This window comes from Echinops telfairi, unplaced genomic scaffold, assembly GCF_000313985.2.
Source record: "Echinops telfairi isolate 266 unplaced genomic scaffold, ASM31398v2 ScPeMD7_7356;HRSCAF=8355, whole genome shotgun sequence".
NCBI classification, from domain to species: domain Eukaryota; kingdom Metazoa; phylum Chordata; class Mammalia; order Afrosoricida; family Tenrecidae; genus Echinops; species Echinops telfairi.
In genome coordinates this window covers 1,439,184-1,452,140 of record NW_022111256.1, presented here as the reverse complement: position 1 = coordinate 1,452,140, position 12,957 = coordinate 1,439,184, and the positions used below count along the sequence as shown (strand labels likewise).

The window sequence follows — 12,957 nt, the reverse complement described above, 5'->3', positions numbered from 1 at the left end:
GAGGGGCTTAGAGAACTCGACCTTGTCATGTACCATCAATAAAGTACACTATACCCAGCCTCTTTGCCTGCGAGTTGTCATCTCATCCAAGGGTCGGACAGAAGGGGTGGCTTGGGGAGCAGGGTTGGAACAAAGCTGCCCACCCACCGGGAGCAGGAGGCCAGCTGAGCCATTTCTGAGGCCCCAGGCCCTTTCCCCCTGAGCTCCCACAATCCTCCCCATGACCTGAAAGCTGGTAGTCTGGAGGGTGACACAGATGGAGAACCTGCACATTTGGAGTCTGGGCCCCAAGGCCAAGTGACTGACGGTGACCTGGCCTCCGAGTGGTTTGCCTAAACAGGCTGTGACTACAGTTCCCAGCACCTACATCCAGAAGTAGGCAAAATGTATCAAGTCCCTGCTGTATACAGTCACGTGCTGACGAGGCTAATGCCTGACCCCCATAGTTTGGGAGGAGGTGACCTTGGGCCCCTCTTCCCATCCTTGGGTGAGGCACAGGCCCTGCTGGGGCAGGGGCACCTGGCTTCAATTCCAGGTTCTGCCAGTTGTATTGTGAGCAAATTCCTCAGGCCAGCCCTATGCCTTGGTGAGCTGGAGACCACGAGAACGAGGGTGCAGTGTACGGGGTGCAACGAATCAGGCTTGTGTATACAGCTCAATACCAGAGGACTCCGGAAACGGTGACACACAAGTGCTTGATAAATAATGGCCAGTTTCATTATTAAAGGTTCCATCCAATTGTCAGCAGTTACATTCGCAATCACGCCTTCCCAATTTCTGCAAGTCCGGGATACCCTTACTCAGCCTATCGGTCTCACGTGCAACAGACACGGAGGAGGCACATCTGTGGCTGATGAAGGCAAGCCCCTGAGCACGCACGCACGCGCGCGCACACACAGCCAGCCTGTGCGCGTGCACGCAGCTTCCCCTGCTGCCCGCTCCCTTCCTCCCTCCACACAGACTGGGAGCTGAGCCAGAGTTCCCGCTCCTCCAGGGCACTGCACCAGTCTGCTCCCGGGGCCGGGCACTCTGCCCCACAGAGGGGGAAGGGCAGTCGCCTCTGTCAGGTGGGCACTGGGACCGCATCCTGCCCATCCCCCTTCTCCCTTCTGGCTGCCCCCAACAGGTGTGGCACAAGCCACCATCCGCTTCGTACCCCTGCCTGGGCCAGTTAGCACCAGTATGGGGGTAGACAGCTGGCATGAGGCCATGGGGTGAAGGGGCAGGTCTGGCAGCGTTTTAGAAGATGGGGGAGTAGCAGATGCCCACGTGTGAGGCAGGGATGCCCCAGCGGAGGTGGGGGTCACCCAGGAGGGGCAGGGCCAAGCCTAGCGCCACCACGGGCCCTGCCCCGCAGTGAGGAGCCAGGGTGCGGGCAGGCCCCTATCTCAGGGCGCTGTCAGATGAGACATCGCGGTCGGGGTCCTCGGCCTCGCTTGGCGGTGGCGGCGGCTCGCTAAGTGGGACAGCGGCGAAAGCAGGAGACTTTCTAGAAAGAAAAAGAAAACACCCGTCACCTGGGGCGAGAGGGCCCTGCTCCTTCCCCCGTCACCTGGGGCGAGAGGGCCCTGCTCCTTCCCCCGTGCCCTGGGGGAGATCGTGCCCTGGGGGAGATCGGAGGGGGCTGAGGGAAGGATCATCAGAGGTCAGAGATCCCTCAAGTCCGGATCCACTCAGAGCCCCGTGCACTGACACAGGGGCACTGCTTCGCTGCCCCCAAATGACCACTGAGGCGTGGAGGGGGCGGTGCTTGAGCATTTTGAGTGAGGCTTAACAGCCAAATGCATTCAAAAACCGGCCCCCACGTGAGGCCCTTGCGTCCCCTGTTGCTTTCAAGCCGTCTCCCGGGGAACTGCAGGAGTTGGGGGCATCGGTCCCAGCCATAGAGGGGTCCACTATCTCCCAACTGGCTGGGTCTGGGCATGCTGGGGGACCTCCAGCGGGCAGCCCCGCGTACAGACGAGGCTGAGCCGCTGTGCAGGGGGCCCCTGGGAGGGTCGACCCGGGCCCGCCTGCTCACCGGTCTCCAGACTGGGTGATGAGCCGGCGGCAGGTCTCCATCTGCACGTCCAGGCCCCGCTTCATGCTGCACATCTCCATGTACTCGTGCAGGTGCCGGTTCATGTCGTTCTTGGCTGTGGCCAGCTCTAGCTGTGACAGGAGCGGGGGACACCGGTCAGCCCGGCAGCCCTGCTCCCGACCCCGGGGAGGAGGCTCCCGTGCCAAGAGCCGAGGTGGCTGCAGGGCAGGGGCTCCGGGCAGCCTCATGGTGGACTTGGGATCTAAGTCCATAGGGCTGAGGCAGAAGGCACCCACATACCACCCTTTCCCCGAGCGTGCCGGGATCTTGGACTGCAGAGCTGGCTGCGACAGGCCTCATTCTCGTGATCGAGCAGTTAGAGACGATGGAGCCTCAGGCCACATGGAGGGGACCCACGGTCTCACCACTGCACAGGGCGGGCCGTTTGGGGGCTGCCTTGCTGGCGGGGGTGGGGGTGGGGGTGGGGGTGGGAAGGGTGGGCTTGACTCATCCCTTGGTCCCTGGATAAGGAAGCAGCTCGCCTCTGAGCAGGTTTACGGCTCAGTCACAGGTCTTCTTTCTCATGGCTGCGTGCCCTGGGCCTCCAGGAAAATTAGTGAATGCTGTGAAGTACTGTAAGACTCGCGAAACCAGGGAGGAAGCCTGTCTGTACTGGACACAGGGGCCAATTCTCTGACCATTTCCTCCACGTGACTTTATTGTGTGGACTAAACTGTGCATGTGTGCATGCTGTCACACACATAGCCCCCCACCCACCCCCAAGAGCTGCTCGTTGAACAACTAACTCCCTGAATCTGAAAGAGTGACTTGTTTGGAAATGGGGTCTTTGAAGGTGCTATCAGTTCTATTGTCCTGAGTGCTGGTGTAGTATGGGTCCTGCTCCAAGGGGACCGGTGTCCTTAAGAAAGAGGAGAAACCTGGAGGGGAGGTGGCTGTGCAGGCAGAGATTTAAGGCACCTGCGAAAGCAACAGTGGACTCAAGCGTGCGGACGCTTGTGAGGACGGTGCTGGACGGGCCAGGCAGTCTTGTTCTGCTGTACACGGGGTCGCCATGAGTCGGAACTGACTCACGGCACCTAGTGACAACAAGAAGCCCAGGAAGCCCAAAGACCACTGCTGTCACCGAAGCTTGGAGCTAGAAATAGAGCAGATTGTCCCTCAGAATCGTGTGTGTGTGTGTGTGTGTGGGGTGGGGGGGGGCAACCATGCTGACTCCCAGCCTCCAGGACTCTAACACAAACATCTCTGTTCTTAGAAGCTGCCCAGCTTGCGACCGTTTGCGATGGCTGCCCTCTGAAGGGAATACATTTATTACCTCACTTGTAAGCCATTTTCAGAGACTAAAAAAGACAGTGCCATCCTGAACGCCCTATCGATTAGGTTTCCTGATTCCAGAAATGTTCTAGGTGGGAAGAAGAAGAAGAAAGAGACAGTGGGGTTGAGAGCCATGGCCGTCCGGTCCCTCTCCCAGGAGAACCTGTCCTGCAGCAGGCCCGCTGTGTGTGCGGCAGAGCTGAGAGGCAGGCACAGGCAATGACAGATCTGGTCCAGAGACAGCCGTGGCCCCCCTTTGTGTGGGGTACAAAGGACTGGAGCCAGAGGGGGAAGCGGAATAAAACTGCTTGAGGTGATTTGTGTGATGGCTGAGAGCAGAGTGGGGGGAGGGGGCAGAAACCCTTGAGTGACGTGAATCTGACAGAGAGAAAACAACAGTTGGAGAAAGAAGTACACGGGTCGTCGGACCAGACAGCACCCGTGGGTGAGATGCTCGGATGCTGTCAGCCAGGGCATAGGGCACGCTGGCCGTCTACTGCAAGAGCTGAAGACCTCGCCAGCCCTGACTCCCATCTGCTACCCCTACACCCCGGTGTCTGGTGTCTCCAACTTGGGAGAGCCAGAGGGAAAAGATGGGTTCTGCCCCCCATCACTCAAGGGGACAGGGAAAGGCAACAAACCAAATTTCGGTCAGGTGCCACCATGTGTCTCATCTGTCTATAACCCCAGGGCTCACGTTCACAGCCCCAGGGTGAGGTGAGGACACGGCCCTACAAGCCAGGCAGTGACTGACACTGACTGACTGGTGGGGTGAGGCAGGCAGGGATGGAAGCGGCGAGGAAAGAAACCACTCACCCACCACCTTGGGCCTGGCCTGACCACCACCTGCTCATGGGAAATAGCCCTTGCCTCCATCTCCATGACCCAAGAGATCACAGCTCACCAGGTGAGATAGTTAGTTTATTGTGCCAGCCTGGCCAATAAACACAAGTGGGATTAACTGAAGGGCAGAGAGATAAATGGCTTGGTGAGCCTCGCCTTTCTTGTCTCTCGCTCCGTGATCATCGGACCAGTGTGCGGCTGCCTTGCTTGTTCTGTGCCTTGATTTACAGGCTACACTACCTGTGGGACGCCTAGCCTGTGGACTGTGTCGCTGTAAGCTGAGGTCCCTTTAAGACCGCACGATTGAAATTTACATCTCTGGAGCTGAGGACTGACAGTTGGTGACCTGGCTGACAGTTGGTGACCTGCCTGGCAGTTTTGCTGCCTGTGCTGGGATAGCCTAGCTCTCTCTCTACAGAGAACTACCGGATGGCCCTCAAGACTTGAAGGACTGCTAGTGTCTCACAACTCTCTCACGGGAGTGAGTTGCACTGAGCCATTTGTACTGCTTTATAATTTAAGTATTCATTTCTTGTATTATATATCTATATAGTTTAACAGTTCATTTCTTGTGTTATATACCTATAAACAAACAAATAAATAAATATATATATATATATATAAATTATCAGCAATCTGGTTTTATTTCTCTAGAGAACCCTGTGTAACACACCAGGCATCTCGGGTCTCCAGATGGATCACCAGGAGCAAGGGGACGGCAGAGCCCCCTGGTCGCCACATCTAACATTTTTCCTCATATCACCCTGCTGAGACAGCAAAGAGCCAGACACGTGGGGACATCCTCAAAGGCAGGAGAAGCCCAGTTCTCTCTTCCTGTTCCCTTAGCTGGAAGCATCAATCCAGCGGGACTGAAACTCAGCACATGTCTGCCTGGGCAGAGAAAAAGCAGGTTTTGCTTAGAGCAGCGAAGCCACTCCATGTGTTAAGAGAGCGGGTATATAGGAAGGCCATTCTTTTTTTTTTTCTGAGGTAGGAGGGTTTTTATTTGGGGAAGGTCACTCTTGTTCAATTTCCTTCTCAAAAATTAGGCAGTGTGAAAGGCAAAGCACAGAAAGGTGCCACGTGGGCTTCAGGAGAGGCTGAAGTTTACGGACAGACTTGGAGAGAGACGTACACCAGAATGGCTGCCTCCCATGGTCAGCGTGCAGGGGGCAGGGCTACCTCACACACAGGCAGGTCTGACTCCTCCCACTGACCACTGCTTACAGCCCCCCCAGGGTGTACAGGTGAATTTTAAAGGATAGCAGGGCTCTCCTAGCCACCTGCAGCAGGTCCCTCACAGCGGGCCAGGGGATGGAATGGAGATTCTTCCTTTCCTCAGAGCCTGAGCTGAGGAAGCAGGGAAGTTCAAGCCCACCTCAGAGCACCACACCTAGGGCAGTATTATGAACAATAAAACTACCACTATGGTCAGCTTAGTATGAGCCAGACACTGTCCGAAGTTCTTCATGGGCATTGGTCCCCTAATCTCATAACAGCCGTAGAAAGAAGTGTTACTTAAGATCAAACAAGCTGAGAGAATTAAGAACTTGCCAAAAATTAGGGTGCTAACATATGAGGCTGAGCTGAGATCCAAACTCTCACATCGGTCTGCATCCAGAGCCTGAGGTTTTAAGAACCCACCATAAGTACAGGGCAGAGTGCTGGTGGCATGTGTCTCAAGGTCAGTAGTTCAAGCCACCAGGTGCTCTGAGGGATCCGTTCTACTCTGTCCTACAGGGCGGCATGAGTCCCAGTCAACTTGAGGGCAGTGGGCTTGGGGTTTTTTAATAGGTGTGGATTCCACCCCAACATTAAGAAAAAAAATCCTCACAACCGCACCAAATAAGCACCATCATAATAAGCAGAAAAGACTGCAGTTGTCAAAGCTTTCGTTTTCTTTGGATCCACAATTAACACCTTTGGAAGCAGTGATCAAGAAATTCAATGAGGGTCCAGTGAGGGCGGGGGGGTAAAATCAAGGAGTTCAAGAAGGAAGAAATATTTTGATACTGATTGTGTTAGCTAGTGTACTGCTTGGTGTGATGGAACGATGGAATGAATGATACGGTGTTTGGGAGAAAGAAAGCGAACTGTGCACACTGCATTTGGGTAATCTGCTAGGAAAGACTTCTGTAAAGTGTGAAAAAGCAGAGCTGCCGCTCTGGGTATTTTCAGCTGTCGGGAGTGCACGGGAATGCCGAACAAGGACGACCGAAGAAGCACGGGCACTTTCGGATGAGGTACTGGGGAGAGGTGTGACGCGTCCCACGGGCTGCCAGGGGAACAAAGCTGCTCGGAAGAGGTACGGCCAGAATGCTCCTTAGAAGGGTTGATGACAAGGTCTGTCTCATAGACTTTGGACATGTTATCAGGAGGGACCAGTCCCTGGAAAAGGACATCATGCTGGGGTACAGCAGAGAGGGAGCCAAAACAGGAGGACCCTCAAGGCGATGAAGGGACACAGGAGGCCGGGCGGGGCTGGGCAAGGCCTTGTTCTGTGGCTCACAGGGTGGCTATGAGTTGACTGACTTGACAGCGCCTGACAGCGGTCGTGATGGGAACTACAGGTGGGTGAGGGCTCCTCCCGGAGGAGAGAAAAGACCCCTGGTACCCCACTTCGACACGGCCCCTGAGGGCGCCCTGGAAGACTGGGCCCCCTGGCTACACACCCCATGGCCATACCTCTATCTGGTCAATGGTCTCCTGATACTCCTTCTCCCGGGTTTTGAACAGGGACTCCGTGTCTTTGATCACCTTCTCCAAACTGTCTTCCGGTTGCTGGAGTGAACAGGGGGAGGGCAGGGGGAGGGCAGGGGGAGAGAGCGAGCGTTGGGTTAGAGGACACTGCAGAGAGACGAGTCCCGGGACCAGGGAGGGAGGCAGGCGGGGAGAAGCAGGACAAGGATGAAGGCCACACAGAAGGGTCACAGCGAGGGCTGGGGCAGAGGGGCAGGAAGGGGCAGTCCTGGAGGGGCCCCGGGGAGGCCAGGCCCGGGGCGGTTACCTCGCCCTGGGCCTCGGCCGCTGCCATGGCATAGCCGGAGAAATCCTCCCACAGCAGCAGCGTCTCCTCAGTCTCCTCCCAAGTCAGGCTGTCACAGTCGTCCTCAAAATCATAGTCCCTCCTAGAGACAGGGAGCGGGGCGTCAGGGGCGGCCGCGGGGGCGGCTCCGGCCGGCCTCGGGCGGGCGGCGGGCAGGCAGGCAGCTGCGGGACTCACAGCTGGTTGAGCATGCGCTGCATCTCCTCGTTGATGCAGAGGGCTGCGCTCTCCTCCTCCTCCCCATCGGGCGGGCGGGGCCCGTCGCTCTCCAACACCGAGGGGTCCTCCTCGCTGGCAGCCTTGCGCTCCCGCCTCCGCCCCCCCATGGACGGGACCTTAATGGGAGACAAGTGCAGAGACTGCAGAGCCGAGGCCGGTGCATGAGGAGAGAGGGCCGGCGGGGGCGGGGAGAGAGGGGGCAGGGGGGGCAGGGGGGACAGGGGGGACAGGGGGAGCAGGGGACACAGAAGCAGGATGTGCGGAGCAGCGTGAACCAGCGAGGGGAGGGAGCGCCGGGAGGACAGAGGAAAGACCTAAGACAGGCACAGCAACAGGGGCAGTTACCACTGACCGACAGACAGACAGACAGACAGACAGACAGACAGACAGACAGACAGGCATGGGTAGGGAGGGCGGGGCAAGGCTGCAGATGAGGAAAAAGAAGAAACAGAATGCAGAGTGATAAGATCGGGCGCTTGGCAGGTGGAGGCCACATTATGCTGTGAATCATGACTAGAGTGCTTGTTTTGGTGGTGGTGGTGGTGGGGGGCTTCCCTAAACAAAGTCTTTCCGGGAAATGACAGGACTTTTTCAAAGCCAAGTTTTAGGGCTTGTAGTAAGAGGAGGCTTCTGAGTTTTCGAAGGAGACCTGGAGGGTGAGGGCAGGGAAGAGGAGATGGAAAACAAACGGGGGTGGGGGGTGGGAAGGAGGCCGGCCGCCATGGGGAGAGAAGAGGCAACCAGCACTAGAGAGCCAGGGAGTCAGAACTGCGGGCCCGAGGCCTGGGTGGTTTGGAAACGGGGTGGGACATGAATAGCTTGCGTGAGTGACATCGAAAACTGACCAGCTTCTTCTGTGGAGAAAGCAAGAGAGATGAGAAGAGAGGACAGGAAGCAGACAGGAGAGAGAGGGAGGAGAGATGGTGTTAGAGAGAGACCGCTACAAACCTCTCCAGGGGGCTTCTCCTTGCCCCCCAGCCTGGGCCCACCTGCGCCCCCGGCTGCCAGGATGCGGTTCCCCAGGGAGCAGGCCGGGCCTGGCATGACCACGTTGCTCTGCCTGCCCAGCCCGGTGAGCCGTGGGCGCCGACAAGGGGTGCGGAGACGGCCTGCCCGCCTGGAGCCCCGGCGGCTCACCTGGAACATCTTGATCATGTCCTCGCAGTTGCGCTGCTGAGCCACGTCGCAGAGCTTGGCGGTGATGTCGATGCGGCGACAGATGTCCATGTCCACCTTCATGGCCTTCTCCTGGATCTTCGTGTCCAGCTCTGACAAGTTCTGCCCGGGGAAGGCGGGGAGGGCTGAGGAGGAGGCCGGCCTCCAGGCAGGCGCCAACAGGGGCCCTTCCCATTACAACCCCCACACCACGGCACTAACATATGAGAGGGTCTCCTGGCTCTTGGGCACACGCCTCACTGTCCCCACTACTCGCTGCTCAGACACCCTCTAGCTGGACACTCCCAACTAGCAGAGTCCCTGTCCCCGGAAGTCTGCTTTGGGGAGAAGGGAAGGCGGCTGGGAACGGCCAGGGGTGGGAGGAGGAGCACTGAGGATGACACTCTGGGACACTCCTCAGCACTAAGTGGACGGAAGGCAGGGTTCCAAATGCATTCTAACCTGCATAGTCATCCCGCAAGGCAGATGGCTGACTGCCCCCTTCCACAGATGAGGCCAGGGAAGCTGGAGAACCAGGCCCAGGTCACCCTGCTAGCCAGGTGCAGAGCTAGGGTCCGGGGACAGGCAGCCTGACTCTAGAATCCATGCTGTTACTAACCACTAACCACCTCTAGGAGCCTCGGTGGCGCAGTGGGTTAAATGTTAAGACTGTGGTTGGCAGTTCAAATACGCCAGCAAGTCCCAGGGAGAAATAGGAGGCGAGACATACAGCCTTGGAAACACTGTGGGTGGGTCCACCTGGTCCTACAGGTTGCCCTGCTGGGGGGGCTGTCCTGTCAGACAGACCGCAGGACTTGAGCTGCTTCTGTGTTTTGAAAATCGGAGGGCTGGAGGAGAGGGAGTGGGAAGGGCAGGGCGGGCACCCAGTGGTGGACCGAGGCAGCCCTAAGGAGAGGCCCTGGGGAGGGAGGTCGTCGGCACTCACATTGCTCATGAGCCCCTTGAAGACCACAAGCTCAGCCTTCAGCTGCTCCACCTTCATGGCCAGCTCCTCCTGGCAGGCGTCCGCCTCTTGGGCTTCCTACAGTTGGAGGAAAACCCGCCCGTCAGGGGCGCTGCCAACATGGGGAGGAGGTAAAGAAGGCCAAGAGGGGCAGGGACAGCCCCTCGGGACCATGAAGAAGCTCCTGTGCGTGTGTGAGTGTGTGTGTGTGTGTGTGTGTTGGCGGGGGGCACCCTCACCTCCTGGAGCTCATTCACTCGCTCCTGCAGCTGTAGGCGAACTGTGTACTCCTCTTCCCACCTGGCAGACATGGGGAGAACAAGAACATGGGTAGGGTACGGAGCCCTGCCCTGCCCTCAGCTTCCTGCTCCCATCTAGGCACTCAGTCCCCAGGCCCCCTTCCCCACAGGAGGCCTGGATGGGGGCCAGCCTCGCAGCTGCTGGGCTTGGCCTTGGCAGTGCTGCTAAGGGCCAGGCTGACCGGCTGCCTTCCTGTAACCTCAGCCACACACCAGGGGCTATATTTACGAGCAACTGCTGCCGTTCTGGGCCCTTCCTGTGCCCACCCCACTCAGGCCCGGCTCCCACCAGCTGTCGAGCTGGCCTCATCGCCCCTCCCGCCCCTGTCAGACCACCAGGCCCACCCGGCCCAGTCTCCCACCTTCAGTCTCCCAGATCCGGTCTCCCGCCTCCTGCCCGCACCAGAACAGAGCTCCAGGAGCCTGTGCCCTGCCTCCTGCCCTACATTTAACCCTGCGAAAGCAGCTGCAAGACACAGACTGCATCAACAGAGTTTATGAGGGGCTCACCCCCACACGCTCAGCAGCTGTCCACCCAAGCCCACACTGAGGGGTGCGAGGGCTGGCCCTACAGCCAGGAGCTCCCAGTAAGGCACTGGGCAGCAGGAGCCTGGCATTTCTGGATGCCCAAACCCAAGGGGGCCCCATGGGCGCTGAAGCAGGACAGGGATCTGAGAACGAACCCCCAGGTGCCGTGTTAACAGTCGGCGAGAATCAGAGGCAGCATCTCCTGGGACTGCCGGGGCCCAGCCTGCAGAAGGCAGGGCCATGACCACCAGCAGCAGGCTAGCAGGCACTCCCGGTCACAGGCTCTGCTTTCCTGGATCAGGACGTTGAACTATATTAAAGTCACGGCTACAGACCAGGCCCTGTCACTTCAGAGCCCTCCAAGGTCAGCGGGGGACAAGAGAACTTCGCACACCTGTTCCCTGGCATCTGCGCCATGTAAATCCCTAAGAGGGCAGGCAGCCTCACCTGGTGCAGGGCCTGCTCCTCTCTCAGACCGGAAGAAGCCCTTCCAGAATTCAGCCAGAGTGTGTCACACACCACCACCACCACCACTCCCTGGCCAGGTCCCAGAAAGGCTTCTCCCAATCAGAGAAAGAGAGAGAAAACCTCAATGTCAAAAGGTGGTTAGGGGGCAGCAAAGAGGGCATTATGAAAATGAAAACCCAGGTGAACAGACTGGTGGAGCTGGGATGAAAGCCTCCCCCCCCCTGCCCTCTGCTTTTGTCCCTGGACTCTGGAGCTGGCCCGGTCACTCTCACTCCTGCTCTTGCGGGCTGGCCACATCCGCACTGCAGCATTCCTAAGAATAACTCCTGCTCAGCACTGTGGCTGCTCCTCCCGAGCCTCAGGCTGGGAGGAAGGCTGAGGGGGTGGCCCAGCCACCACCCTGCTGCTGTTCCTGCAGCCCAGCCCCCTACCCCCTGCCTTCCTTGCCCCCTTGCCCCCTACCCACAATTCTCTTTCAGATGGTCCAGACCATGCCACTGTGGACTAGCTATTTTCTTAACCTATAAAACCTATCTTCTCTGGGTCTCGGTACCATATACCAAAGGGTGGGTTGGAGGCTGTTCCCGTGTGCAACGCCTGCGCTCCCCACTACCCCCCCGCCCCCCACAAGTCTCCGAGAGAAGAAAGTATGACTGGCCAGGGGACAATGACCCTAGGCAAGATACAGGCCGGCAGCATGGTGTGACAGGGGAGCCCAGTTGAGATCAGGTTGAAACTTAGGTAAAGAGCCTCGTTAAGCACCAAGTTCTTGAAAACTTGGAGGATAAAGATCTGAATAGACAGGACCTAGAAGCTCTGGCACAACCGTTTCCTTGGGGGAGGGGCGCCTGCCCCAGCTGGTTCTCTCCACCTGAGAAAGCTCCAGATCCTGCAGTTAGCAAACACCTCTCTTCTAAGTAAGCTGTATCCATCGGGAGCTCCAGAAAGCATGCTGGGGCTGTTTCCATATTGGAAAAACGGAAGCCCGGAAAAGAGAGAACGCCCCTGGTCACACAAGACAGGGTGGGGGTGGGGGGCAGCTGCAAATAGGCCTTGGATCCTTCCTGTGTTTGGCACCGCAGCTACCCCAGGCTGAAGACAGCAAGGAGGGCGGGGGCTGCCATAAAGGGCAAGGAGCGAGGGACGAGGGACGTGGGGTGGGTGTCTGGATCACGTACCGCAGGGCTCTGGCTCTGGGCCCCTCCACCCAGCAGAGTACTGCAGAGCGATGAGCTAATCGGGCCCGAGGAAGGAATAAGGAACGCTTTGCCGCCCAGGACAGCTGGGCCATGGACAGACCCTCTCCCAGTGAAGCCCTCAAAAATAAAAAGCCCCTGAACACAGCAGTTAGCAGTTGTTGCTGTGGTTCGGGGTCTATTTCTGAACTGCTGTGTCAATGGCTGGTCTTGGTGGAACCTGAACTTGGCCCTGAGAACATTCATGGCGCCAGCTTAAAGTGCTCAGCTGCCAGCCCAGAGGTGGGTTGTTGGGACCCCCTCCTCCCACCCCCCCACCCCCGCCACTCCACGGGAGGAAGATGTGACACCTGCTGTTGCCAAGATTACCGCCTTGGAAACCCACAGGGGCAGTTCTCTGTCCTCTGGGGTGGCTGGGAGTCAGACTTGAGGGGCCGGCATGGAGGGTGGTGTTTGGTGTGGATACGGACACTTACACCAGACAAATAAGGAAGCCAGCCCCAGGGCGGGCAGACCTCAGCTTCTGCAAGAAAGCCCTCTATCTGACAAGCTGTGCACCCCAGAGCCAGCAGTCATTCCCAGAACATCCCCCACCCGCAGCCTCTCTAAGGCACCCATCTCAGCCCCCCTGGGCTGCCGGGGTAGTTCCCAGGCCTGCCACCGGGGGTCAGAGTAGCTGATGTGACTGACTGCCAGGGTTAAGGCTGAAGGATCACCCAAATCTACACCTGTGGACTGTCACCTTCCTCCACCAGGGTGCACATCTCAGAGCCTGGAGTGCTGGCTGGCTGTGCTCGGCCCCGCTGTCATAGCCCAGGCCCTGCACAGCCTGCTGGCTTCCCGCGAGAGTCAAATCCCCTTCAGAGTGCCGGGGCTGCCCACCT

General features: G+C 58.3%; 1 protein-coding gene across 1 annotated transcript in view; it reads right to left on the bottom strand.

Annotated features, from left to right (window-relative positions):
• Positions 1-692: 692 nt before the first annotated feature.
• The window catches only part of IFFO1 (intermediate filament family orphan 1), a 14,017-nt gene continuing 1,752 nt past the window's right edge, over positions 693-12,957 (bottom strand). Inside the window, exons 2-10 of the mRNA XM_045296000.1 lie at positions 9,822-9,927; positions 9,565-9,660; positions 8,601-8,741; positions 8,309-8,317; positions 7,422-7,579; positions 7,206-7,326; positions 6,884-6,979; positions 2,021-2,151; positions 693-1,489 (exon numbers count right to left, since the gene is read on the bottom strand). Coding sequence (XP_045151935.1) covers positions 1,384-1,489; positions 2,021-2,151; positions 6,884-6,979; positions 7,206-7,326; positions 7,422-7,579; positions 8,309-8,317; positions 8,601-8,741; positions 9,565-9,660; positions 9,822-9,927 — 964 coding nt within the window. The 3' untranslated portion in view covers positions 693-1,383. The remainder of the gene's footprint in view (positions 1,490-2,020; positions 2,152-6,883; positions 6,980-7,205; positions 7,327-7,421; positions 7,580-8,308; positions 8,318-8,600; positions 8,742-9,564; positions 9,661-9,821; positions 9,928-12,957) is intronic.